The 27,378-nt window shown below is 47.2% G+C and overlaps 2 protein-coding genes across 2 annotated transcripts; one reads left to right on the forward strand and one right to left on the reverse strand.

Moving 5' to 3' along the window:
• Positions 1-3,397: 3,397 nt before the first annotated feature.
• On the reverse strand, positions 3,398-10,650 carry Mansc4 (MANSC domain containing 4). Its single transcript, XM_048343584.1, has 3 exons — positions 10,359-10,650; positions 8,194-8,328; positions 3,398-4,089 (listed from the first exon to the last, which is right to left on the reverse strand). The coding sequence occupies exons 1-3, from the start codon at positions 10,648-10,650 to the stop codon at positions 3,398-3,400; spliced, it is 1,119 nt and encodes a 372-aa protein (XP_048199541.1).
• An 8,741-nt stretch (positions 10,651-19,391) lies between these two features.
• On the forward strand, positions 19,392-26,302 carry Klhl42 (kelch like family member 42). Its single transcript, XM_048351003.1, has 3 exons — positions 19,392-20,298; positions 23,292-23,485; positions 25,754-26,302. Exons 1-3 carry the CDS (start codon positions 19,427-19,429, stop codon positions 26,203-26,205), a joined length of 1,518 nt encoding a protein of 505 aa, XP_048206960.1. The 5' UTR covers positions 19,392-19,426; the 3' UTR covers positions 26,206-26,302.
• Positions 26,303-27,378: the final 1,076 nt, after the last annotated feature.

Here is a 27,378-nt window from a genome sequence, read left to right on the forward strand (position 1 = left end):
TGTCTTTTAAAATTTGTTAATTGATCCAATATATACAATGAGCATTACCTTATTGATCCTGATAAATGAAAATTCTAGAAGATGCAAGCCTTATTGGTAAGTACAAATCTGTGTGCGTGTGCATGTGTGTTCTGTTCCCCAGGGTTGAACTCAGGGCCTCCCACTCTCACTGGGCTTCTTTGCCCAAGGCTGTTACTGTACCACCTTGAGCCATAGCTCCACCTCTGCTTTTTGCTGGTTAATTGGAAATGAAAGTCATGGACCTTTCTGTCTAGGCTGGCTTTGAACCTCAGTCCTCAGATCTCAGCCTCCTGAGTAGGATTACAGTTGTGAGCCACCAGTGCCTGGCTTAGTGCAATAATTTCTAACCTCAAATTCAAGAGTAGTGAGGCTCAGAAGTTAGAAGTTTTAGCATGTGACCAACTGCCCAAACCTGTGTTTCTAATTGTGAGTCACTTTAGTCCTCAACCACTTTTGGTTTTTGTGTATCATAATACTGGAGATGAGAATTTTATTAGAATAGTGTGACCTGTACAGTGTCAGGGATTTGATGGTTCCTAACTGGGTTCTGAGATTTTTGTGTACTGGTCCAGGGACTTGAACTCAGGGCCTGGGCTTATTTGCTCAAATCTGCCACAGCTCTGCTTCCAGCTTTTTGGTGGTTAATTGGAGACAGAAGTCTATGGACTCTTGCTCAGGCTGGTTTTGAACCCTGATCCTCAGTTCTCAGCCTCCTGAGTAGCTAGGATTATGGGTGTGAGCCACCAGTGCCCAGCTTGTTTCTTAATAAAATTTTAAATTGTATTCAGTTCTTTTTGGTCCCTTGGCCAGTGGAGATGTGGTTTCCAGCCCACTAATTTTTCCTTCTTTACTTGATTGGCTTGGGTGGCCTCTCTAAGCCAAGGTCATTTTGGAAGGGAAAAGCAGAGGCTGAGGAAGAGATGGAGTGTGGTGTGTCTTCATCAGTAAATGTTTTTCTCCAGTCATCTTCAAGGAAGGAGTAAAACTCCAAGCCTTGTGGAGAACTTCCTCTCTCGGAGCTCTAGTTTATTAGGAAAGATCTAAGCCATTTATATATTTTAAAGGGAGATTTTTAGCAAGGAGCTTGGTGGCTCACACCTGTAATCTTAGCTGCTCAGAGAGTGAGATCTGAGGATCATGGTTTTTGTTTTTGTTTTTGTTTTTGTTTTTTGGCCAGTCCTGGGCCTTGGACTCAGGGCCTGAGCACTGTTCCTGGCTTCTTCCCGCTCAAGGCTAGCACTCTGCCACTTGAGCCACAGCGCCGCTTCTGGCCGTTTTCTGTATATGTGGTGCTGGGGAATCGAACCTAGGGCCTCGTGTATCCGAGGCAGGCACTCTTGCCACTAGGCTATATCCCCAGCCCCTGAGGATCATGGTTTGAAGACAGCCCAGGTAGGAAAATCCTTGAGGCCATGTCCAATTAACCACCAAAAAGCTAGAAGTGGAGCTGTGGCTGATGTAGTAGAGCACCTGCCTTGAGCACAAAAGCCCAGGGACAGTCCTTAGGCCTCGAGTTCAAGCCTCAGTACTGGCCTGCACATAGACACACACACACACTCACACACTCACACACACACACACACCACTGATTAATTTTGTGCTGATTTAAATTTTAATATCCCCACTAATGCTTTTTTCCTCTAATGTATTAAGAAATAGATTGATAAAAATTGATGGTACTTAATGCTACGAATGAACACAAGGTGAACAGCCTGTTTGTGGTTGGTACTCCACCTCTAACAATTGTCCACTTCCTTTATGGTGAAAGAATCGATTTCATTCCCACACAGAAAAAGGAAATGAGCTGTCTTTTAAGCCCTGGACATCTGAGGAAACATGCTATTTTATTAATTTCATAATATGATGTATTCTTTATGGTTACTAGCTATCTCTTAGGGGTGGGAGGAAACTACCTAAAGTATAAGTCATTAGAGATTGGAATTCAAGCTTTTTGTATTTAAAGAGTCTAAAGGTAAGACTTAGGGAATAAACAGCCAGGCACAAGTAGCTCACACTTGTAGTCCTAGCTACTCAAGAGGCTGGGATCTGAGGATCACAACTTGAAGCCAGTGGGAGCAGAATAGCAGAGATTCTTCAATTAACTAGCAAAAAGCCAGAAGTAGAGGTATGGCCAAAATGCTCAAGGACAGTGCCCAGGCTCTGAGTCCAAACCTTAGACCTGTCACATACATACACACACGTGTGTGCTTGCAATTTGGATGGAACAGAGCTGTGCATGTAGCTTCGTTACTGGAATACTGTGTCCTGTGCAGGAGGTCATGGCTTTGATCTCCAGCATTAACTCCAGCCCCAGAGTTCCCTAGAGCTGCAGTAGCTGAGGTTGCATCCCAGCGCCACAGTCATGGAGCCTTAGAAGACTTATAAAGATGGATTGGAATTGAGAAGGGATTTAAGCACAGAAAGCAGCAAGCATTTGTTTCTGGATTAGTAACTGACAGTGCTCTTTTGCTCAAACAATTTTATCATTATGTGGCGATAATTGGAATTGGATAATTGGAATTGAATTCAGATAAACCTGATGCTGTAGCATTGGATTGCTTATGTAATTAATCCTGGTAGTGCTATTTATTTTTTGTGTGACTTGAATCAAGGTCTCCCTCAGTTTCCTCATCTGTCAAACAGTATTGTTAGTAATCACATAATTGTATTCATAGTAATTGTTAATAACAGTATACCTAATTTGCAGAGTTGTAAGTGTTATTAGCTAATGCACCTAAATTGCTTAGAACTTTTTTTTTTTTAATGCTGGTACTGGGGCTTGAACTGGAGGCCCTATGCTCTGCCTGGCTCTCAGTGCTGGCACTCTATCACTGGAGCCATACCTCCACTCTGGCTTTTTGGTGATTAATTGAAGGTAGCACTATTATCATTACTCTTAACTTCCAGGTATTATCATATGATTTCATTTCAATTCTATGACACTCCTAACTCTTGGCCTCATGGATTCATGGACTTTCCTGTCTGGGCTAGCTTTGAACCATGATCCTCAGATCTCCCCTTTGTGAGTAGCCAGTATTACAGGCGTGGGTCCTAGTGTCCTTAGCAGTAGTCAATAGCTTCCAAGGCTAGACTTCGGGAAGTTGGCAAAGAAACCACTACCTAGAAATAGGAATGTCAAGCAGATGACTGTGTTTAGCAAACACTGGCCTTCAGCATGGTAGGGTGGCATTCTGGGTCATATTTTGAATCCAAATTCCCCACTTTTTAAAAAAAGATTGGTGCCATCCTTGGACCAGAACCAGAGCTTGTAAACTAATTTGGCTCTTTCTACTCAAGGCTAGTGTTCTACCACTTGAGCCACACCTCCACTTCCAAATTCCACATCTCATATAAAGCAGAAAATCAAAGTGTCTATTTAACCTTGCTCCGGTGTTTTAAGATTTCTCCTCCAAGGGATGGTACTTTTTCCTGGGCCCTGATCCGGACTTCTCTGTCTTGGATTATATTGACCCTGTTGCTTGCCACAGCGTCCTGAGACCAGGATGACTACACAGAAGCAAAGAAAGAAGAGCAAGGCACACCAGACCAGGGGAGCCAGCCAGGACTTTGGAGGCACCTGGGCCCCCCAGGCCTGGTCCTCACTCTCAGAGATGTGGTTCCCACCATTAGAACCCTTTGTTCTGTTCACTGGTTGTTTGCTGATGTTGGATCGTGATGGAACAGGCATATGGGAAAGCTTTGTGTCTCTGGACACAAAGAAGGGCGAGATGGTCTTGTTATTGGGCTTGCTGACTGAGCCAGAACTTGGTGGTGACAGCGTATCTACCTTGGGGGTAATGGACTCCTTCAGAGAACTGAATTTGGCCCCAGAATCTGTGATGAGTTCCCAGGGACTACCAGTATCCTTTGTTTTTGCAACCAAACCTCGCTTTGTGGTTGCTGATGGAGTTTCTATTAATGGCAGCAAATAGCCTGTCTTGCTAGTTGGTTGGTGATGTAAATTTATAGTTTTTAAGATCCTTATTCTGTCCCTTTCATCCGATGAAGAACGGGTATTTAGATAGGTGGACGGTGACTGCTCGAAAACCAGCAAGTCTGGATCTTTACCTGAAAGATAAATAAAATATCACTCATTTGATTTTTGAGAGTTTTTGTGTATGTGTTTGTGTGTCAATCATTGGGGTTTGAACTTAGGGCCTAGGCACTGTCCCTGAGCTGCTTTTGCTCAAGGCTAGTGCTCTGTCACTTGAGTCACAGCTCCAGTTCCAGCTTTTTTGTAGTTTATTGGAGATAAGATTGTCACAAGCTTCCCTGCCGTGGCTAGCTTTGAACTGTGATCCTCAGATCTCCACCTTCTGAGTACTTGGTGTGAGCCACCAGTACTTGGCTTGTTTCCATTTTTAATACCAAGTAGCTTTAAGGCATAGTTTGGAGAAAAGTTGAGTTTTCAACATTTGAACTACGTTGAAAAGTGCCACTGTGAACGTCTACAGGGCGTGCACAGATTGAGGGCTGTATTCCATGCATCGGAACTCACCAGGAGATGCTGACTACCCCAGGAGAAGGCCTTCCATGTGCAGGTGCTGCCGAGCAATAGTGGATGTTTGTGTGAGAAATGGAGACATGGTGAGACGCTCTAGAGCATTTTTAAATAGAACAAAATAAGCCAGGGCACTAGTGGCTCATACCTGGAATCCTAGCTAGTCAGGAGGCTGAGATCTGAGGATCACTGCTCAAAGCCAGCCTAAGCAGGAAAGACTCTGTGAGATTCTTATCTCCTTTAGCTGAAAGTGGAGCTGTGACTCAAGTAGTAGAGCAAAAGAGCTCAGGGACAGCACCCAGGCCTTGATTTCAAGCACCAGGACTAGCAAAAATAAAAATATAACAATAATATGGGGCCTGAGTAGGAGACAAAATCCCTGAGGGTTCTGATCTGCTTTACTTTTTTTTGCTCTTTGTATACTATTCCCTCTGACTTTAGACATCTTTAAACAATGGCAGGATAAAACAGGAACTCTCCCATTGTCCCTGCTAGTGATCCCATATTCATTCTCTTTCTCTCTCTCTCTCTCCATTTCTTTACTGACTTTATCTCTGTCATCTTATTCCACTCTTCACCTTCCTGTTAAAATCTGATTCTTGTGCCTGGTGCTGATAGTTCATGCCTATAATCCCAGGAGGCTGAGCTCTGAGGATAGCTGCTCAAAGCCAGCCCAGGCAGAAAAGTCTGTGAGACTCTTATCTCCAATGAACCACCAAAAAGCTAGAAGTAGAAGTATAGTTCAAGTAGTAAGAGTATCAGCCTTGAGCAAAAAAGCCAAGCAAGGGGTTGGAGGCATGGATGGCTCAGGTTATAGGGTACCTACCTGCCAGTAAGCAAAAAGGGTCAGATGCTCAGGTTGAGCCTTGGTCTCCCACCAAAAAAACCAAAAAGGCTAAGCAAGAGCATGAGGTCCTGAGTTAAAACCCCAATACTGATACAAAATAGAGAAATATATATGTGTGTGTATGACATAGATATATATAGATACTTAAATAGGTGTGTATACTTACACATCTATGTGGATGTGTTTATATATAAATATACCTATATATCAATTTGAATTAAATAGCATATTTATAGATAAATATATATCTAAATAGATGTATATCTATCTATCCAATAGTTCTTTGAGTAGTTTTCTACCCTGTAGCCCTCAGAGCATTTTCTTAGATTAAAGCAACCCAGTTGATGGCATTTACTATGGTGCTTAACTATGTTAACTATGGTTAACTATGGTGCTTCCACATTAAGTATCTTTGTTCAGACAGGGTCTCTCTGTGTCCCCCAGGTTGGCCTTAAGCTCACAATCCCCTTCCCCTTGGCCTCCTGAGTGCTGGGATAAAGGCAGGAGCCATCACACTTGGCTTGATTCCCTAAATTCTGACAAAGTCATCCCCAAAGGATCCACAGCCTTTCACATGAATGCCTGGCCCACCCCTCTGGCTGGTTTCCATTTCAATTCCACATACTTCTCATGGTAGCAGGCAGATTTCCTCATGGTCCTGCAGGAAGACAGAAGCGGGTGACTGTTCTCCCCAGCAGACCTAACACTTAGGGACCCCTTCCTCTCCTTTCCTCCCTCCAAACTGGAGATCATTTGCCTTTGGATTGCTTCCATTCCAGCCAACAGCCCTTTGGCTTGTGCCCTTGAGAGTGAGATACAAGCTGGGTCCCAGGGACCCCCTCTAGGTTCCCTCTTGAAGGCTAGCTGTCCTGGGCTAGAATTCTGTTAGCTAAAATTGTCTGTCTCTCTGTGTCCTCAAGAGCACCCAGAGTGTGCCCCTGACTTTCCTGTCTCTTCTGCTTGTCTGTCTGCTTTTTGTCAACTTGCTGATTAGATTACTTAATAAAAAGCTTCACCAAGTTTTCTTACCCTGGTGACTTGACCAGAAATTCAACATCTTGGTCACACGATAAGTTAAGGGCTTAGCCTTGCATCACTCCCACTCTTCCTCCTATCCAGGAAGTATTCAGTGATCAATACATATGCTAATATAATTGCTAACAAAATTGCTACCGTTCTATAGGCACTGGAAAATGAGGCCCACCATCTAATGTGCTTTGCTAACAAAGACGTCTGAACATATTTTGTTCTTGGCTATCTAGGTCTTGGTTATCTGCTTGTTGGCAAAACTTTTTCTTGAGCTTTACCTTTTGTTTCGTTGGCGTTGCCTGGTTTTCTAGCACGTGGTTCTAGCCTGCAATGGGCAAAAATGTCTTTTGCACTGGAATTCCAGAAAATTTACAGCTCATTTCAGGCCTCTTCCAAGAAGCCTCCTCTCAAGAAACTGGCTCCCAGTAGGCCTTTGCGTGTGTGTGTGCGTGCGCATGCGCGGGCATGTGCACCAGTCATGGAGCTTGAACTCAGGGCCTCATGTTCTTGATTAGCTTTTGTGCTCAAGGCTGGTGCTCTGCCACTTGGGCAATAAAATATATAGATAGAGATCTATATTTATATAGATAATCTATAATAATCTCTACTTATGTAGGTCTATATTTAGTTGACTTTGAACCTCAATCCTCACTCAGCTCTCAGCCTCTAGAATACCTAGGCCTACCAAGTTCCCTGGCGAATCCTATCTAAATGACCCAGGCCTGTTGTTTTGGGGCCAGTGAGATGAGATGCTGACACATGTTCACAGTGGATTTCCTGGTTCCTGCCTTCCACCTTTGTAAAATACTTATAGGCAATGCCCACAGACTGTTAACATTTACTTTTTGCTTTACCCCTTTCCCTTTTGGGGAGCAGGATCTTTCTCTGTAGCCCAGACTGGCTGCAACCCAAAAATCCTTTAAACTGCAGACTTCCTGATGAATCTCGCTGTGATTATAGGCATGCACCACTACATCTGGCTTTATAATTTTTATTGGTGGTGGTGGTGGTGGTTGTGGACTTTGAACTCAGAGCCTAGATATTGTCCCTGAGCTTTTTTACTCAAGACTAGTTCTCTGCCACTTGAGCCACAGCTCCACTTCAGGATTTTTTGTAGTTAATTGGTGATAAGAATCTCACGGAACTTCCTTCCCCTGGCTTTGAACCAAAATTCTTAAATCTCAGTCTCCCGAGTAGCTAGTATTACAGGTATGAGCCACCAGTGCCTGGCCTTATAATCTTTTTGATTTTTCTAGTAATTTGCTCATTCAATTCAAGTCCCTACTTTAGATTTTGTTTAGGGCTCCTGAAACAAGATACTTAACTTCTTGCAGGATTTAGCATCTGGAATGAACTTCTTGTAACTGAATTTGCCAAACAAAGGGAATTTCCTTTCCATTTTTTCACACAGAGGGCACTGAAAGAATGACTTAGGGATTTATAGCTGCATGGCAGTTGCCAGTCACTTTCCAGGCTATCTGCCTCTACTAGAATATTATCAAAACCTTAAAATATCTTGAAATATAAGCAGGTGCTGGTGACCCATGCCCGTTATCCTAGCTACTCTGGAAGCGGAGATCTGGGATCATAGTTCAAAGTTAACTCAGCCAGAAAAGTCTAGGAGACTCTTATCTCCAATTACCCACCAGAAAAATGGAAGTGGAACTGTGATTCAAAGTGGTAAAGCATTAGTCTTGAGCAAAAACAGCTTAGGGACAGCACCCAGACCCTGAGTTCAAGCCTTAGGACCACCCCCTCCCCCCACACATACACTCTTGAAATACTGAGCCATTACCATCTGTTATGTTGTACAATATGGCGCTGGTTCCGGGTTCTAATATGCAGCTCTCTAGTGTTGGGCAGTAGATGTGGAGACAGTTGACGTTGTTATGAATTGGGTCATAGAAGAAGACTGCCAAATTACAGGACACTGGAAAAAAACAAAAACAGGCAGAGTACATCTGCAAGTGGTCTTGATTTCTACAAGTTTTTATTTGTTTGAGGGTCTGGCTATGTCACCCAGGTTGGCCTAAATCTCTTCTTTGCTCAGCCTCCCAAGTACTGGGACTACAGGCATATGCCACCACACTCAGCCCTACTACTAGTGTGATGAGTTGTAACTACCTTTCTTCCAGGACCACTGGGTTAACACTATATTGTAAAACTCCATTTAGACCTGTAACTGCACCCTCAGCGCTATCACTTTTCTTTTTCTTTGGCAGTACTGGGGTTTGAGGTCAGGGCCTTTGTGCTCACTAGGCTGGTGCTCTACTGCTTAGCCATGCCCTTAGTTCTCATACTACATTTTCTTGTAGGTATTGTGTTATGAAGACTAGAACTTGAACTCAGGGCCCCTCACTCTTGCTTGGCTTTTTCCATCCAAGGCTGGCATTTTACCTACCACTTGAGCCACAGCTCCACTTCCTGCTTTTTTGCTGGTCAATATGAGATAAAAGACTCATAGATTTTTCTACATGGGCTGACTCTGAACCTTGATTTTCAGATCTCAGCCTCCTGAGTAGCTAGGATTATAGGTGTGAGCCACCAGTGCCTGGCTTTGATAATATCTGTTTAAAAGGAGACATCTGACTTTCTCTAATCTTTAATACATTTCTTTCCACAAAAGATTCCTTGAATCATTATTTCGTAGTGTTATGTTTATGAAAACTTGAACTAAATACAAAAATTTCTGGGGTTCTGTATAGTAAGCCTACGTTGTTTCTTTGTAGTCTTGAGCAAGCATGGTTAAAAATAATAAATTTGAAAACAAATTTCTGTTTTCAATCATTGTAAGTTTTTCATGCACATTCTCACTTCTATTGATGTGGAAAAGCTCTCAGCCCCATGTTAGTATCAGATATGTTTAAATTGTTTGATCTAGATGCACAGTGGAGCCCCTGCCTGTAATTCTGGCTGCTCAGGACATCTGAGGATTATGGTTTAAAGCCAACTAAGGAAGGAAAGTCTATAAGCTTCTTATTTCCAATTAACCAGGAAAAATCCCGAAGTAGAGCTGTGGCTCAAGTGGTATAGCACCAGCTTTAAGAGAAAAAGCTCAGTGACAGTGCCCAAGCCCTGAGTTCAAGCCCTAGTACTGGCACACACACACACACACACACACACACACACACACACAAAATGGTATGATACTAATAACCTTTAAATGGTACCTTAAAAAGCTAATGATGATGAACATTTTTGAAATCCTATGTGGGGTTTTAAAAATATTTCCAACCCTGAAGGAGATATGTTTATTTAGCACTTAAAAAAAAACACAGAAAGAAAAATGAGGATTAGGATCCAAGCAGGCATTGAAGGCAGAGAAATTCATGAGAGTCTGAACTCCAATTAACCAGCAAAAAAATGGACTGGAGCTGTGGCTCAAGTAGTAGAGCACCAGCCCTGAGTACAAAAGCTCAGGGACATTCCTAGACCCTAAGTTCAAGCCCTAGGATGAGCACACACACACACACACACACACACACACAAAAATCCCAGTTTGAATCTAGTTAGGACACACAAATTCAAGACTCTTCTCTCTGGTTAACCAGCAAAAAGCTAGAAGTGGAGATGTGTCTTTAAGTGGTAGAAAAAACTAAGTGAGAGTCCAAGGCCCTAGTTTAAGCCCTAGTAGTGGCACAAAGAGTACGAGAGAGAAAGGAAGGGAGGGAGGGAGGAAGAAAGGAAGGAAGGGATTGTCTCCAGCATTCCAGATCCTATAGAATTATTCTGAAACATCCGTTTGCATACAGAGCTGCTGTGGGCACCCTGCAAAGGCAGTGTCGGCCTCTGCTCTCCCTCAGTCTCTTCCCTTTTCTCCCTTCTGTCCTCACGTCTCTCTCTATTCTCTGTCTCTCGGTCTCTCCTTCCCTCTCTCCCCGACGTGCCCTTACATCCTTTCTCCCTGGCCTCTGCGGCCCCTCCCTGGGCCTGGGTGCCCAGGTGCTCCCCAGCGCTCACCATCCTTCCGGAGACAGCAGCTCCGGCTGCACCTCTGGCCGGTGCTCTCCGAGTAATACCTCAGGAACTGGGCCCCCAGCTTCTGGGACTCCTCCAGGTCCACGAGGAGGCCTGGGAAGCGGCGAATCCAGCAGTCTCGGAAGAACAAGGTGGGCGAGCAGAGCGCGTGTGCAGCGGGCCCCGCGCGGAGCAGCAGCAGCACAGCCACCGCCCTGACCACCACCGTGGCCACCTGAATGGCGCCCGCACGCCCCCGCCACCATCGGGGTGCGGGACTTGGGGCAGCCTGCATATCTGTGGAACGTTTCTAGAGAGCCGCCTGGAGAAAGGAGGCCATTCTCTGAGCATATGTTCCTTTGCTCGCAATGGCTCCAAGGTGCTTTCAGCCTGGCTGCTTTCCGTGGGAACGCCTTCCACACGACCTCAGTGGCTTTCCCTCGGGCTCTTAAAGACTCTACCCAGCTTCTCTTCTTTCTCTGAAATAAAAAGTCACAGACACCTCTTCATAAAGCAAATAGAAAAACAAGAAGAAACCCTAGCCCAGAGTCTTTCTGAGAAAAACTATTTGGTCACCAGACATCTGATAAAGGAAGGATCTATTTCAGCAGAAACAAGACGTTGTTTTGTGGCTTGTTCTGCATTGTTTTAAAGGATCTAAGCACACCTAAAAATTAGTTCTTTGTTTCTTTGATTCTAAGTTCTCGTGTTTATGTTCACACTCTAGTTCATGTTTGCACCGTAGTTACATTTTTATTTTTAACTTGAAACAACTTGAAAGTAAAAATAAGAGAAACTGTGAAGTTTTAATTTTATGGAGATTGCTAAATCATTGATGGATTATAGATTCTGGTCACTTTTTTGTGTGTGGGGGGGGTGGGGTTTGAAAAGGCCTTAGCTTCTTTTGCTCAAGGGTAGTGCTCTATCACTTAAGCCACAGCTCCACGTCTGGCTTTTTTTTGGTAGTTTAATGGAGTTAAGGGTCTTAGGGACTTTACTGCCCAGGCTGGCTTTGAAGCACCATGCTTAGATCTCAGCCTCTTGAGTAGCTGGGATGACAGGCATTGAGACACCAGCACCTGGCTTTCTTCTGATCTTTTAGGCACATGAAAGAAATATTTGTTCCTTTTGTGTGATTTGTAATTCCTAGAAATTCTCACAGTCCATGCAGGGAAAGTGGAATGACCCACATCATTGCTTAACCTTTTGGCTGCCAAATGATTCTTAAATGAAAGTCATTGTTTCATAAGAATGAAGCTACAAGTTCCAGGGGCTGGGAATATGGCCTAGTGGCAAGAGAGCTTGCCTCCTACACACGAAGCTCTGGGTTCGATTCCCCAGCAACACATATATGGAAAATGGCCAGAAGGGGCGCTGTGGCTCAGGTGGCAGAGTGCTAGCCTTGAACGGGAAGAAGCCAGGGATGATGCTCAGGCCCTGAGTCCAAGGCCCAGGACAGGCCAAAAAAAAAAAAAAAAGAATGAAGCTACAAGTTCTGAAGTAAAAGCTTGCCTTCAAATATACCAAACAGAGCTGGGTGTTAGTGCTCACCCCTGCAATCCTAGCTACTCAAGAGGTTGAGATATGAGGGTGGCAGTTCAAAGCCAGTCCAGTCCAGGCAGGAAATTCTATGAGATTCTCCTCTCCAGTTAACTACCAAAAAGCCCAAGTGGAGCTGTGGCTCAAGTGGTAGAGTTCCAGCCTTGAGTGGAAAAGCTAAAAGAGAGTGTCTAGCCTCTGAGTTCAAGCCCCAGTATTGGCACACACAAAAAAGTTAGCATATAGCCATAAATAGCATAAATCCATAATGATTGTACTTTGTAATGTAGTTATGCTTTATAATTATTTCTAATAGGGCACTTTGAGAGGTTCAAAATGAGGTTACTTTCTTACATAATACTTCTCTACTGAAATAAGAGTATGGGGATGTAGATCAAGATTCATAGTTTGTGGTGTGGGAAGCAGGGTTGTTTTGTTTGTTTTTAATCCAGTACTGGAGCTTGAACTCAGGGTATAGGTACGGTCCTTTAGCTTTTCTGCTCAAGGCAAATTAACCAGCAGTTAACCAGCAATAACCTGGTTAATTGGAAATAAGAGTCTCACAGACTTTTCTGCCAGGATTGGCTTTGAAACAGGATCCTTAGGTCTCTGTCTCCTGAGGAGTTGGGATTTACAGGTGTGAACTACAGTGTGTTCTGTTATTTAGTCATTTGTGCAACAGTGATATGAAGTTCTTAAAGTGAATCATAGCTCCATGATCATTCCATAACAGGACACAGATTGATTCAATTTACCTTATTTCATAGAGAAGTATTTTCTTCAAGCCTATGCATAATATTTTAGGTCTTTTACAAAGAAAGGAATTTATAATGGCTCTGATTTTGCATTTCCAGCTTAACAGAAAATTTACTGTGCAAGGCATTTAGATGATATGATCTTTTTAGGTGTCCTCAGTCTTCAGTGATGTTACTGTTATGTCAAAGACAAGAAAAAAAGCTCTGCGGACCAGTGCCCGGGATTGTCAGACTGAGCCCAGTTTTCCAGGCCGGCCTTATCTAACTCCGATGTGATCACTGTGCCTTCATTGCTTTTCCAGGACACATCTTGCAATAAATGGGACTTTGTTTGGGGTCTATTTCAAAAGGCCAGAAAATACCAGTCTGAATACCAGCTGGGAAACAAAAGCATCCATTGGTTATAAATTCTAAAGAGGCCAAGGAGAGACTGAGAGCCTGCTCATCCTGGCTGCCCGGCGAGTCCTGTGCTGGTGCTAACCAAGCCCACACCACAGCCAACTGTTGACACTGGGTCTCCTGGCCAGGTCCTCTAGCCGACCACCTAATCCTTGATCCATGTGGTATTTCTGCAGAGTAGGCTACATCCTCGGCTCCTCACCTATCCTCATGGGTCTACACCTGTCCTTGCTCCCCCACCAATTTGTCGGGGACAGAGGGTAAGAGGCCACTGTGGAAATTAAGTCTTACTAGCAATGACTTAAAAAAATATTTTATTGATTTTTAAAAATTATCTTTAGTCATAAATAGAGTTTCCCATTCAACATATCAATTTATGAGTACATCTTTATTTTACATTATTATTTCTTAAATTATCTTTAGTCTTACAAGGGGGGTTTCTATTCAACATGTCAGTTTACCAGTACAATGTATCTTTATTTTTTTATTATTCTGTGTGTGTGTGTGTGTGTGTGTGTGTGTGTGTGTGTGTGCCTTTCCTGGGGCTGCAACACAGGGCCTCTTACTTTCACTTGGCTTTTTTTGTTCAAAGTTGGCACTGTAACCATTTGAGCCATACCTCCACTTCCAGCTTTTTGCTGGTTAATTGGAGATAAGAATCTCATGGTCTTTCTTGTCCGGGTTGGCTTTGAACCGTGATCTTCAGATCTCAGCCTCCTGAGTAGCTAGGATTATAGGTATGAGCCACCAGCACCCAGCTATTTTTTTAAGTTATCCTTAAGTAGTTGTACAAAGGGTTTTTAGTTAACAAATCAGCTTGTGAGTACAATGTACAATAAACAATGTGTTGAAAGTATTTTGTTTTAGTGTGACTTTTTCTTCTCTGGTTCTTTAATTCCTCCAAAAATAAGGCTAATGAACATGGCACAATGCCCTTTGACTTTGAAATAGGAGAAATGTATTTAAGATGGAAGATTTCATTTAATATCTTATCACCCAAAAGAAAGATGAAGTTTATTTTTTTAAAGGGAGAGGGGAGAGAGCAGATAGCTCAGTGTTAGAGCTAGTATTTAAATTTGACATGCATGAAGATCAAGATTTGAATTCCACTAATTAGAATAATACATAAATAACAAAAATACACAATTTTCTCCTAATTAAGCATATAGTTGGTTCTCAAATCGTGTTCTATTCTGCCACAAGGTTGTGTGTGTGTGTGTGTGTGTGTGTGTGTGTGTGTATGTATGTATGTAAGTGTGTGACCTCTGACTTAATCTCAGGATCTGGGGATTTCCCTTAGTTTTTCCACTTAAGATTGGTACACTACTACTTGAGACACAGCTCCACTTCTGGCTTTTTGCTTGCTAATTGGAGATGAGAGAGTCTCCTGCCCTGGCTGGTTTTGAACTGCAGTTCTCAGAGTTCAGCCTCCTGAGTAGGTAGGATTATAGGCCTGAGCCATGGGTGCTCAGCCCAATTTAAAGATGTTAATTGGTTTATATTTCAAATTGTAGAATAAGGGAACATCTCTTTCTGGTGTCCAGGATTAGGCAAGTAGAGGAATTTGGTTTCATAGGTCCAAGGTTTGCCAAAAGGAGACTACCATGCAGTTGTTCATGCCGAAAAGTTCATTTGGGGGTAACCAAACTGCTGGCCCCACTGTTGTATTCTGGGGAGTAAGACAATCCACCAAGCACTGTTAAAGGTGACAAATGAGTTTTATTAGTCAGTTTGCTACTGCCTTGCCCTGAGCTACCCCAGAGCTAGGAGCAGTTGCAGCCTCTAGGGAACGAGTTTCTTTCCTGTCTTCCTTTCCCCAGGCTTCTTCTGTCCACAGGCCTCTGAGGCCTCTTGTTCTCCACAGGCCTCTGTTCTCCATAGGCCTCTCACCTCTCTGAGGGACTCCACTTTCCACGTGGCTCTCCACAGGCCTCCGCTCCGCTGCTGTCTCCACTCTGCTCTGTCTCCACTCTGTCCCGGCTCCTTCCACCAGCTTGGCACTACTCTACTCCTCCAACAGGCACAAGGCTCTGGACTCCTCCACAGGCCTGGCTCAGCTCTGCTCGGCTCCGCTCTGTTTTGCTCCACTCTCTGTCTGCTCTCCTCAGGTCTCTGGTTCTCAGCAGGCCTCGGCTTTGCAGGCCTCTCCTCTCTTCCAGCCCACAGCTAGGCCGCTCCGGCCTCCATTCTCAGCAAGCCAGGACTCAGGCCTCCCTGCCCCACTCATCCAGACTCAGATGTCTGCAGGATGGCTGTCTGCAGGCCTGAGGTCTCAGGCCTCTCTGCTACACAGGCCCGGGCACTCCTCAGCTCCACGAGGAACCTCCTGGCACCTTGCTTTCTCCGCATCTTTTTCCCTCCTTTCTGGAAATCCTGCCCTCTTATATTCCCGGGCCACCTGCAGTGTGTGTGTGTGTGTGTGTGTGTGTGTGTGTGTGTGTGTGTGTGTGTGTGTGGTGGTTCTGGTCCCCTCAACATGGGAGAGGGATCCCCTTTTATGCTCCACAGTGGGGTGTAGCAATGACAACATGGGGCAGAGTTTCCCCTTCCCCCCAAGTTATTACATTTCCCACTGGTTGTAAGACCAATCAAATCATTGATTGGATTGCTTCTTTGGAGCAAATCCTAAACTCCCATCTCCCCATCCGACAGGTTTAGAGTTCAGCAAATCCAGCAGACGATAACAGGCTGCCTGTACAAAGGGCAAAGAATCTCTCCCCACAGTAACATGTTAAGAACAAGAACCATAACAAAGAGTCCTGTTGAACACATTACCACTTAGTCTTATCTTTAGGGGATCCTCTGAGTTTCTCTCAACAGTCCATCTTGCAGGTGCTATCTGGATATTGTCCCACTGCTTGTTTCACTTGAGAGTGATGGATCCAATGCTGTTTTCCTGCAACTTTTCTAAATAAACTCATTAAGGATACATTGCATAGACTTGGAAGGCGGAGGCCCCACTGGTTTTCAAGGGAGTTCTAGGCAGTGGCCCAGCCCAATTTACCAGGACAAATAACCACATATCTTATCTTGTCACCTTTTCCAAAAGATTATTCTGGTCTCTTGATCTAAAAGGGGGTTGATGGGCAAAGATCATTCATCTTCTATAACTTCTTCAAGCTGACTCAGGGGTGCTGACCCTACATAGGAATCTGTAACCTTAGCCTAATTTACCAAGGGGTTGCAAGACTAGAAATTAGATACAACACTTACCATTTAACATCCGCACAGACCTTTTTAGACTACAGTGTAGCCTGTTTAGCACTTTACAACTTTTTACACTGCCAGGATCAGCAAATGTCCAAACCAGGCCCCACAGCCTCTCTCTAGCCAGATTGCTAGAGGCTTGCAACCATAACAAGCCTGTGACTGGGCCCAGATGGAGGCTGGAACTTTTATTCCCCCAGAGATGTCCAAATGAAGGACAAAAACACAGATCCACATTTAAACTGGTAAAAACAAGACAAGACAACAACGGAAGGCTGAGTTGGGGCCTAGTGGGCCCCCAGCACATCTCTACTAGGATTCCGAGTCTGCCAGGTGGGCCTGCTACTCTCAAAGCAAGCTGTCCACCCTTGGAGGTAGTAGATGGGTTACTGAGTGCATCCACTCCCCATTATCTCCACTGTTCCAAACAGATAAACCCCAAAATACAGAAAACATTCAGACAAAAGACAAGACAGAGCCTTACTTCCAGGAGATTTCTGAGTGACTCTAAGGACATGAAGCAGACAATACCAAAAGATGGATCACAAACACTTAATGCACATGACTTTTTGAGGAGGCCTCACATGGCCTCTCAAGGAAGTCCCATATGGCTTCTCAAGGAAGCCCCAGAAGGTACAGTCAATGTCTTGTCCTGGCCTCAGACTCTGGAAGTAGTACCGCATCCAGCCTTCTGCTGAGTCCCCCAGATACAGACCTGACCAGATCAGACAGCTTCACAATGAAGCCCCACATGACTTCTCACAAAGAAGTCCCAGATGGCTCCTCAAGGGAGTCCCAGATGACTTCCCAAGGAAGTCCCAGGGCGTGGCAATGACAACATGGGGCCAGACTTCCCACCCCAGGTTATTACACCCACCAGATGGAAAGGTGTAGAGGGGGTGAACCAATCATTGGAGACTGATGACATAGGGCAAGGGTGGGAGGAGGCACGCCAGGGCAGATGCAGAAATGACCTCAGAGCCCGGCAGCCTCTCACAATCAGAAGGAGGTGTGGCCACAGCAGATGCAAAAGAAGTGACCTTAGAGTCTGGAAGACTCCCCACTGCCCCCAGGTCTATGCCAGTTACCTGGGTCATGGGTTGCTGGGCAGTGACTTCTAGGGAGGCCACATGTGGACCCAGGGAGAGCAAAGGGAAGGGGCCATTTTCCCCAGCAGACATAACATTAGGTAGGAAAGGGCAAAGAGAAACAGACACAGAACCAAAAGTGGACAGGGACTGTGGCTCCCACCTGTAATCCTAGCTACTCAGGAGGCTAAGATCAAAGTGTTATGCCCATGTCACGAGGAGACCACCAAGAAGACCACCGAGAGCCAGACGTTCCGAAATGCAAAAGCAAGGCTTTATTCAGGCAAGCTGCAACTTGGGCCTCGTCCTACCCACCGACACAGCGGAGGTTAGGAGGAAGGCCACAAGCAGAGTTTTACATGGGTATTTAAAGGAAAAAATCACAAAGTTACATAAACCAGGTGCAGGCAGGATTGGGGTGTGAGGACAAATCTGATTGACATGAGCCAGGTGCAGGGTTGGGGTGTGAGGACAAATCTGATTGACTCGGGGCTAGGGGGGTCCCTAAAATTGGTCTGACGACATTCCAGGGTGGTCAAAGTATCTGGAACGTTACTGAACTGGTTGGGCCATCCGGGAAATGGTTTTTTATGGCCAGTTGGTTTCGGGAAATGGGTTTTTATGGCCGGTTGGTTTATTCTTAGCTTAACACAAACAACAAGATGGTTGCAGTTTCAAGATGGAGTTGTCCTAGTCTTTCAAAAGCATGGTGGTTTGAAGCCAGCCAAGGCAGACAAATCTGACTCATCTCCAATGAAGCAGCAAAAAGCATAAGTGGAGATGTGAAGCAAGTGGTACAGCACCAGCCTCCAGTGAAAAAGCCAAGCAAGAGCTTGAAGCTTTGAGTTCAGGCCCTAGTACTGGCACAAAACAAACAAAATGCCAAAATTCAAAAGTACAGGATTCATCTCAGTTACTGTCTTGGAAATGTCAAAGCAAAAGGCTTTCTCATCCTATTGACCCCAAACCCAAAGTCCAGGGGTCCCCAGTTAGGTCTGGCTCCTTGCCTTCATATAACCGATAAAGACACATGATGAAGGGCAGAGAAATAGCTATTACATGGCAGCCATGGGAAGACAGCACTTCAGTCCCAGTGCCCAGGAGGGGGCCCCCGGGGGAGGAGGCCTGGTGCCCATGAGAAAGCCCGCACCCCATGGGGAGGAGTCCCTACACCCCATGGGGAGAAGGCCCACGGGGAGCCCTGCACTCCTGGGGAGGAGGCCCAGCTCCCATGAGAAAGCCCATATTCCATGGGGAGGACTCTCTGCACCCCATGGGGGGAAGGCCTAGTGTGGCCTTGCACTCCATGGAGGGGGGGGAAGGGGGAGAGGAGGGGTGTCCCTGCATCCCATGGGGAGGGAGCCCAGCGCCCATGAGGAGACCCTGCACCCTGCACCCACCAAACTTCCAGAGCAAAGTTGCCTAGAGTGGGGGGTTCCCTGGGTGAAAATGCAGGGTATGGCACAGCTCTGAGCCGGCTTGCTGCAGCACGGGCCTTTTATGGTAGCCCAGAGGTTGGCAGGGGAAGGGAGAAGAGGATGAGGGGGGGAAACAGGAGGAGGGAAAGGAGGAGGTGGGGGAGGAGCCTGGAGCTGAGAGCAGGGGATCCCAGGATCAAGGTTGTGCGAACTAGGATCTAGGTGGCAGGGGCACGGAGCCGAGGGGGCGGGGCTGGAAGGAGAGGAGCGGTCATGAGGCGGGGCTGGCATGCACGGGGCGGAGACGTGGGCGAGGCTTATGTGCGGAGAGCGGGGCTCGGCGGATAGGGCGGGGCTCGGCGGATAGGGCGGGGCTCGGCGCGAAGGGCGGGACTCGGGTGAGTAGAGCAGGGCTTCGGCGTGTGGGACTGGGGCTCTGGCGAGGAGGAGCGCGGCTTGGGCGTTTAGGGAGGGGCTTAGGCGCGAAGGACGGGCCTTCGGCGTGCAGGGCGGGGCTCGGGCGCGGAAGGCGGGACTGGAGCGCGGAGGGCGGGGCTCGGGTGCGGAGGGCGGGGCTTCGTCGGGTAGGACTGGGCTCCGGCGCTGGGTTGGGGCGAGGAGGGGCGGAGCTCGGCGCGCGGGGCGCGGGGCGCTTGGGTCCAGCCATGTCGGGCGAGGAGATGGTGCAGATCCGCCTGGAGGACCGCTGCTTCCGGGTGAGCAAGCGGAAGCTGATCGAGCAGAGCGACTACTTCCGCGCGCTGTACCGCTCGGGCATGCGGGAGGCCCTGGGCGCCGAGGCCGGGGGTCCCGAGGTGCAGCAGCTACGCGGCCTGAGCGCCCCCGGCCTGCGGCTGGTGCTGGAGTTCATCGACGCGGGCGGCGCCCGCGAGGGCTGGGTCCTGGGCCCGCGGGGCCTGGCGGGCGGAGGCCGGCTGGAGGACGCGGAGGAGGACGAGGCCGGGCTGCTGGCCGGGCTGGTGGAGGCCGCCTCCTTCTTGCAGGTCACTCCCCTGCTGCAGCGCCTGCTGTCCCACGTGCGCCTCAACAACTGCCTGGAGCTCTACCGCCTGGCCCAGGTCTACGGCCTATCCGACCTGCGCGACGCCTGCCTGGCCTTCATGGCCGTCCACTTCCACCAGGTGCTGTGCCAGCCTCAGTTTCCCCTCCTGGCCTCTCCCGCGCCCGCCCCGGGGAACGTCGGCCTGAAGCAGCGGCTGCGGGAGGCCCGGATGAAGGGGACCCCTGTCCTGGTGGCCTTGGGAGACTTCCTGGGGGGCCCCCTGGCCCCGCACCCCTACCAGGGAGAGATCCCGTCCATGCTCAGGTACGAGGAGACGACCGAGCGCTGGTTCCCCCTGGCCGGCAGCTTTCCCCCGGACCTGGTGAACGTGCGGGGGTACGGCGCCGCCATCCTGGACAACTACCTTTTCATCGTCGGGGGCTACCGGGTGAGCAGCCAGGAGATCGCCGCCGCGCACTCCTACAACCCCAGCACCAACGAGTGGCTGCCGGTGGCATCCATGAACCAGAAGAGGTGAGGCTGCGGGCTCCCTGTGGGAGTGGGGTGTGTGATGAGTGTGCCCGTGTACGTACCTGTCGTGTGTGTATGTGTGCGCGCGCGTGTGCACGCCAATACTGGGGCTTGAACTCAGGGCCTGGGCCTTCCACCACTTAGGCCACAGCGCCACTTCTGGTTTTCTGGTGGTTAATTGGTGTAAGAGTCTCATGGACTTTCCCGCCTGGGGCTGACTTTGAACCAGGATCCCCAGATCTCAGCCTCCCCGAGTAGCTAGGATTGTAGCTAGGATTATAGGCGTGAGCCACCAGCGCACTGTTGCCCCTGGAATGACCTGGAGAGCCCTTGACCCTGTCCTGAATTGGAATGACAACTTCCTTGTTTCTTTTCTGGTGCTCAAACTTCCCAGGCCAAACATTGTTTTTGGAGGGGAATGGGGCATTCTCCCCCAGATGCTGTTTGCTGGGGAGGTCTAGGAACTTGCCCTCGGGGAGGGCAGTGGTTGAGTGATTTCCTTGCAGGAATTGTATTTAGGAAAACCAGCTTCTTGGCCCCTTCTCCCCAGGGGAGGAGGAAGATGATGTGGCTTCTGAAAAAGAAACTTTAAAAGAAGGTGATGGCCCACCCTGTCATTTAACTACTCAGGAGGCTGAACGTTCCAAGGCTTGAGCCACTGCTCCAAGTCCAGCTTTTTTCTGATTGACTGGAGATAAGAATGTCTTGGGTTTGTCTGCCCCCACTGGTTTTGAATCACAATCCTCAGATCTCACCCCCTTCCCTGATTAGAGAAGAAAGCTCATGCATCACCAGGGCTTAGTGTATGAGAGTCTCAGAGTGCCTTCCTTCCCCTGGGCCTCCTCTTCCTTCTGTCTTTTACTTGATTTTTTTTCCTGTTTTTGTTACTGTTTTGTTTTGTTTTTGCCATAGTCTTGCATTAATCAAGGTGGCCTTGAAACACATAATGCTCCTGCCTCAGACTCCTGAAGAAGACTGAGATTATAAGTGTGTACCACTGTACTTACTTTAGTCAAGTGCCAAAGCACAAATGTGCCAAGCACAAAGCTCTGATGAGTTCAAATCATAGTACCACTAAAAGAAAAAGCAAAAATAAAATCAAACTTAGCTGAGCATCAGTGGTTCATGTCGATAATTCTAGCTACTCAGGAGATTGAGGTCTAGAGGATCAATATTCAAGGCCAGCCTGAGCAGAAAAATTTGCAGACTTCATTTTCAAGTAGCAAAAGTCATGTTAGAGGTTTGGTTCAAATGGTAGAGCACCAGCCTAGTAAACAAACCAAGCTACTGTGGGGCACTGAATTCAAACCCCTGTACCAGAATACACACACAAAAAGAGTAATGCCAACATCAAATAACATCAAATTGTTGCTTTTTTTTTCCTTTTTGGTGTCAATCCTGGGGTTTGAATTCAGGGTCTGAGCACTGTCCCTGAGCTCTTTTGCTCAAGGCTAGTGCTCTACCACTTGAGCCACATCTCTGCTTCTGGCTTTTTGGTAGTTTTCGTGGAGATAACGAGTCTCATGGATTTTTCCTCCCAGATTGGCTCTGAACTGTGATCCTCAGATATCAGCATCCTGACTAGCTAGGATGACAGGTGTGAGCCACTGGTGCCTGGCTGAAATCATTATTTTATGTGATTTTTAAATTTAATTGTCCCTCACATTTATTTAAAAATTTCTTCTGTTTATAGTTCTGAACATAGTATGAAGAAATCACCGTGGCAGTATTTCCTTCTTTATTGTGTGTGTATGTTTGTGTGTGTGTGTGTGTGTGTGTGTGTGTGTGTACGTGTGCCAGCAATGGAGCTTGAACTCAGATCCTCACACTCTCATTTGGCTTTTTCATTCAAGACTTGAGCTCTATAATTTAAGCCACACTTCTGGCTTTTTGTTGGTTAATTGCAGGTGAGAGTCTTTTAGATTTGTCTGCTGGGCTGGCTTTGAACTGTGATCCTCCTGAGTAGCTAGGTGAGAGACCGCTACTGGCAGCCACGATTCTGAAGTGCTGTGTGGCTCAGGTTATTGTCAGGAGTGGAGAAGCCCTCAGAACGCACAGCCCAGCCACTGCCTGCAGTGCTCAGATGCCACCTTCCCACCAGGAGAAATAGGCTTAGCCTGTCAGCTGCCCAGGAGGCTGAGATCTGAGGATTGAGGTTTGAAGCCAGCCCCAGCAGGAAAGTCCATGAGACTCTTATCTCCAGTTTATCATTAAAAAGCCAGAAGTGGAGCTGTGGCTCAAGTGGTAGAGCACCAGCCTTGAGCACAAAAAAGCTCAGATACAGCACCTAGGCCTGAGTTAGTCTCAGGACCAACACAAACACACACACACGCACACGCACATACACACACACATTTAAAAAGCCAACAAAATGATTTTTTTTGGTATTGATCTTACAATGTTTATGACTTGAGTACCCAGGGAGCAAATGCAGATTGAGAGCTGGTAAATGCTATTGCTGTTTCCAAGCTTCTTCTCCTCCACTTCAAGTCACACGTAGGTCGTCGCCCTGCTTAGGTTTTAAGGACCATTGGCAGCAGAGAAGGTGAGTGGTGTGTATGGCGGGGGAGGGGGAGCCACTGCCACCCCATTGGCAGGGAAAAAGCTACATGTCTGGTTGGGTTTAAAGAACACAGGGCTAGAGGAAAACATTGACATATAAACATTGTAGCACTTTTGAAAAATCTAAACCTTTTTTTTTGGTGCCACTCCTGGGGCTTTGAACAACTGTGGGCGCTGTCCCTGAGGTTTTTCACTCAAGGCTGGTGCTCTACCACTTGAGCCACAGCTCCACTGCTTCTGGCTTTTTGCCAGTTAATGGGAGATAAGAGTCTCAAGGACTTTTCTGCTCAAGCTGGCTTTGAACCTTGATTTCTGGCTCCTGGGTTGTTGGGTTGACTGGTGTGCACTCTGGTGCCCAGTTGCAGTTGGCTCCATGGGTGATGGTGTCACCTTCGTGGTCTGAGCTGACATGGTGGGCTCTATGTCTCCTTCAGATCTAACTTCAAGCTCGTGGCAGTCCATTCTAAGCTCTATGCCATCGGCGGGCAGGCTGCGTCCAACGTGGAGTGTTACAGTCCTGAGCAGGATGCGTGGAATTTTGTGGCACCCTTACCAAACCCTCTGGCAGAATTCTCGGCGTGTGAGTGTAAGGGGAAGATTTACGTCATTGGAGGATACACCACCAGAGGTGAGCTGGGCCCAAGGAGAGGCTGTGTGTGTGCCATCTGTACAGGATGGGGGTGTGTGTGTGCCAGCCCCGTGGGACAGGTGTGTATGTGCCAGCCATGTGGGACAGGTATGTGGGGGGCTGCTTGGCCCCCAGTGTCATTGGGTACATTGAATGGCGCTGGGGACTCACACCTGCAGTCTTGGCTTCCTGGGAGGCTGAGCTCTGAGGACTGCAGCTCAAAGCCAGCACAGGCAGGAAAGTGAAACTCTTTTTTTGGCCAGTCCTGGGCCTTGGACTCGGCCTGAGCACTGTCCCTGGCTTCTTCCCGCTCAAGGCTAGCACTCTGCCACTTGAGCCACAGCGCCGCTTCTGGCCGTTTTCTGTATATGTGGTGCTGGGGAATCGAACCTAGGGCCTCGTGCACCCGAGGCAGGCACTCTTGCCACTAGGCTATATCCCCAGCCCCGAAAGTGAAACTCTTATCTCCAAATTAACCCAGCAAAAAAGCTACAAGTGGGACTGGGAATATGGTCTAGTGGCAAGAGTGCTTGCTCACCTTGTATACATGAAGCCCTGGGTTCAATTCTTCAGCACCACATTTATAGAACAGGCCAGAAGTGGCGCTGTGGCTCAAGTGGCAGAGTGCTAGCCTTGAGCAAAAAGAAGCCAGAGACAGTGCTCAGGCCCTGAGTCCAAGCCCCAGGACTGGCAAAAAAAAAAAAAAAAGCCATAAGTGAAGGGGTGGCTCAAGTAGTACAGCACCAATCTTGAGTGAAAAAGAGACCTCAGCTCCTGAGTTCAAGTTCCATGGCGTGCATGCGTGTGCACACACACACACATACGAGTACTTCGAATACTTGGCATTGTATATAGGACCCTCATGTTTTCATGTTCTTTCCCTCCCTCCCCCCTCTCTTTCTCGTTCCCTCCTTTTTTTTTTTTTGCCAGTCCTGGGGCTTGACCTCGGCCTGGCCTCCGTCCCTGAGCTTCTTTGCTCAAGGCTAGCACTCTACCATTTGAGCCACATCTCTATTTCCAGCTTTGTTTGAGTGGTTTATTGGCGATAAGGGTCTCACCAAATTTCTGGGCAGGCTTTGAATGTCAATTCCCATATCTCAGTTTCCTAAGTAGCCAGGATTACAGGTGTGGGCCAGCGGTCTCAGGCTGTCCCGCTTTCTGTTCTTTTCTGACCTGGAGTCCCTGAGCCTGTAGGGCTTGGCTGTAGAATCCTGGTTGTTTCACAACTCTGGCTGAGTTCTGAGCTCCTAGTTTTTTTCTTCACTCTGGCCTCTATGTGTTTTGAGCTGCACAATCCACTGTGAATGTACCTTCTGCCCTGGGGCCACCCACTATGATTGTGGCCTGAATTCCTTGTGCCAAGGCCATGGTGATGAGCCAGCACATGAATGCATGCTTTCTGAGAGGCAAGGACAGGACTGCTCTGCAAACCCTGCAGAGCCGAACTCCTCTGGGTGCACCTGGCCTCAGCCCTTCTTAGAGCACTTCACAAGTCAGCTTCAGTGTGTGTGTGTGTGTGTGTGTGTGTGTGAGAGAGAGAGAGAGAGAGAGAGAGAGAGAGAGAGAGAGAGAGAGAGATACTAGGACTTGAACTCAGGATCTGGGCACTGTCCTTTAGCTTTCTCTTTCAAGGCTGGCACCCTATTACTTGAGTCACACCCTCACTTCCTACTTTTAGGTGGTTAATTGGAGATAAAAGCCTCCTAGATTTTCCTATCTAGGATGGCTTTGAACTGTGATCCTCAGATCTCAGCCTCCTGAGTAGGATTACAGGCTGAGTCACCAGCATCCAGCTTCATCCTAATTGATATAAACCAAGCCAGACAGCACATACACACAGTTATGACTGATAGTTGGATTACTGTCCTACTGACTTAAATGAGACTTAAGATTCACCAATGATCATTCATGATTTTTATGATAATTTTTGTGTGTATACTTGAACTCAGGGCCTGGTCACTGTCTCGTTTCTTTTCTTCTCATAGCTGGGGTACACTCTACAACTGGTGGCACATTTCCACCCACTTTTTGTTGGTTCCCTGGAGATAGGAGTCTTACAGACTTTTTTAGCCAGGCTGGCTTTGAAGCACGATCCTCCTATCTCAGCCTCCTTGGTATCTGGGATTACAGGCATGAGCCACCAGTTTGGCTAGCCAACCTCTCCCAAATGCCCTATGCTTCTCTGTGATCAAGAAGTTGAGGGACATGTGTACAGAGCACCAGTGTTCCAGTGGCAACCCAGTCACTGGGGATTGTTTTGTCTTTCAGACCGCAACTTGAATGTCCTGCAGTACTGCCCAGTGTCAGATGCATGGACACTCTTTGAGACGTGTGGCGTCCACGTTCGCAAGCAGCAGATGGTGTCTGTGGAGGAGACCATTTACATGGTGGGGGGCTGCCTCCATGAGTTTGGGCCAGGCCGGAGGAGCAGCCAGAGTGAGGACATGCTGACGGTGCAGGCCTACAACACGGTCACCCGGCAGTGGCTCTACCTCAAGGAGAACACATCTAAGTCAGGCCTGAACCTGACGTGTGCACTGCACAACGATGGCATCTATATCATGAGCAGGGACGTCACACTCTCCACCAGCCTGGAGCACCGGGTCTTCCTCAAGTATAACATCTTCTCCCACAGCTGGGAGGCCTTCCGCCGCTTCCCCGCCTTTGGACACAACCTGCTCCTCTCCTCGCTCTACCTCCCCAGTCAGGCCCAGACGTGATGCGCAGGGACCCATGGCAGACAGACACTCGACAGAGACACGGGTGGAATGATCCAGAGGCCAAGAGATCTACTTCAAGAGGGCAGGAGGAAGGCAGGAAGGCAGGAAGGCAGGAAGGAAGGGAAGGAAGGAAGGAAGGAAGGAAGGAAGGAAGGAAGGAAGGAAGGAAGGAAGGAAGGAAGGAAGGGAAAGAGGGAGGGAGGGAGGGAAGGAGGGAGGAAGGAAGGAAAGGGAAAAGAAAGGGAAGGGAAGGAAGCAAAAGAAGAAAGCGAAGAAAGGGAAGAAAGGAAAGGAATTGAAGAGAGCGAAGGAAGGAAAAAAGAAAGAGCAAAACCAGTGGTGCACTCCTTAGACTAGGGAAAAATATACCACACTAGCCTGTAGTTGTTGCTAGCTGTATGAAAAGGCTTACTTCGACAGATTGAATACATGTGGCAAAGAAGAGGCCATTATCTTTTTTTTAAGTTATTGATTAAAAAAAAAAATTTTTTTTTGTAGTGTCAATACTGAGACAAACTCAGGGCCTAGGTGCTGTCCCTTAATTTTTTTGCTCCAGGCTGGTGTTCTACCATTTGAACAACACCATCACTTCCTGGCTTTTTTTGCTAGTTAATTGGAGATAAGAATCTCATGGACTCTTCTGCTGGCTTCACCCTCTAATCCTCAGACCTCAGTTTCCTGAGTAGTTAGGATTGAGCATCAAGCCCCCCAGCTAAATTCATAATTTTACCATCTCATGATGCTTTTTCTTAGTCCAGTGACTGAAATTGAAGACACAGGGAGGGATCAGCGTTGGTGAGTGAGCGGCAGAGATGACTTTGAACTTGCTTCATTTAGGTTAAACTCTGGTGTCTTAAAAGGGAGGTTTCCTTTCTTTTGTTGTCAACTTAATGGACATTAATATCAACATCATGGTCCTCTAGCATTATACACACACACTGCCTGTGTTTATGATACATTCCCATGTTCAAATGCTTTATTTGCACACTTAGTTTTCAAGAAAGCTACATGAATGGGATTTCTCCATGAATCCACACAAGCATTCTGTCCTATTCAAACTTACACAAAAACATCCTCAATGATTTTGTTTTTCAACTTGGGAATGAAGAATAGAGACCCAAAAAACTTAGTATTTCAGATTTGGCAAGTCTTAAATAGGAAAGCAAGGAAAAC

This window comes from Perognathus longimembris, chromosome 1 (genome assembly GCF_023159225.1).
Source record: "Perognathus longimembris pacificus isolate PPM17 chromosome 1, ASM2315922v1, whole genome shotgun sequence".
NCBI classification, from domain to species: Eukaryota; Metazoa; Chordata; class Mammalia; order Rodentia; family Heteromyidae; genus Perognathus; species Perognathus longimembris.

What these genes read in the sequence shown, in the direction of transcription:
- Mansc4 (XM_048343584.1), bottom strand. Translation starts at nt 10,650, where the DNA reads ATGCAGGCTGCCCCAAGTCCCGCACCCCGATGGTGGCGGGGGCGTGCG. An exon ending in CTGCTGTCTCCGGAAGGATG is followed by an intron (nt 8,329 to 10,358) that starts GTGAGCGCTGGG and finishes GTTTTTTTCCAG; the next exon opens with TGTCCTGTAATTTGGCAGTC. An exon ending in ATTGTACAACATAACAGATG is followed by an intron (nt 4,090 to 8,193) that starts GTAATGGCTCAG and finishes TTTATCTTTCAG; the next exon opens with GTAAAGATCCAGACTTGCTG.
- Klhl42 (XM_048351003.1), top strand. Translation starts at nt 19,427, where the DNA reads ATGTCGGGCGAGGAGATGGTGCAGATCCGCCTGGAGGACCGCTGCTTC. An exon ending in GCATCCATGAACCAGAAGAG is followed by an intron (nt 20,299 to 23,291) that starts GTGAGGCTGCGG and finishes TGTCTCCTTCAG; the next exon opens with ATCTAACTTCAAGCTCGTGG. An exon ending in TGGAGGATACACCACCAGAG is followed by an intron (nt 23,486 to 25,753) that starts GTGAGCTGGGCC and finishes TTTGTCTTTCAG; the next exon opens with ACCGCAACTTGAATGTCCTG.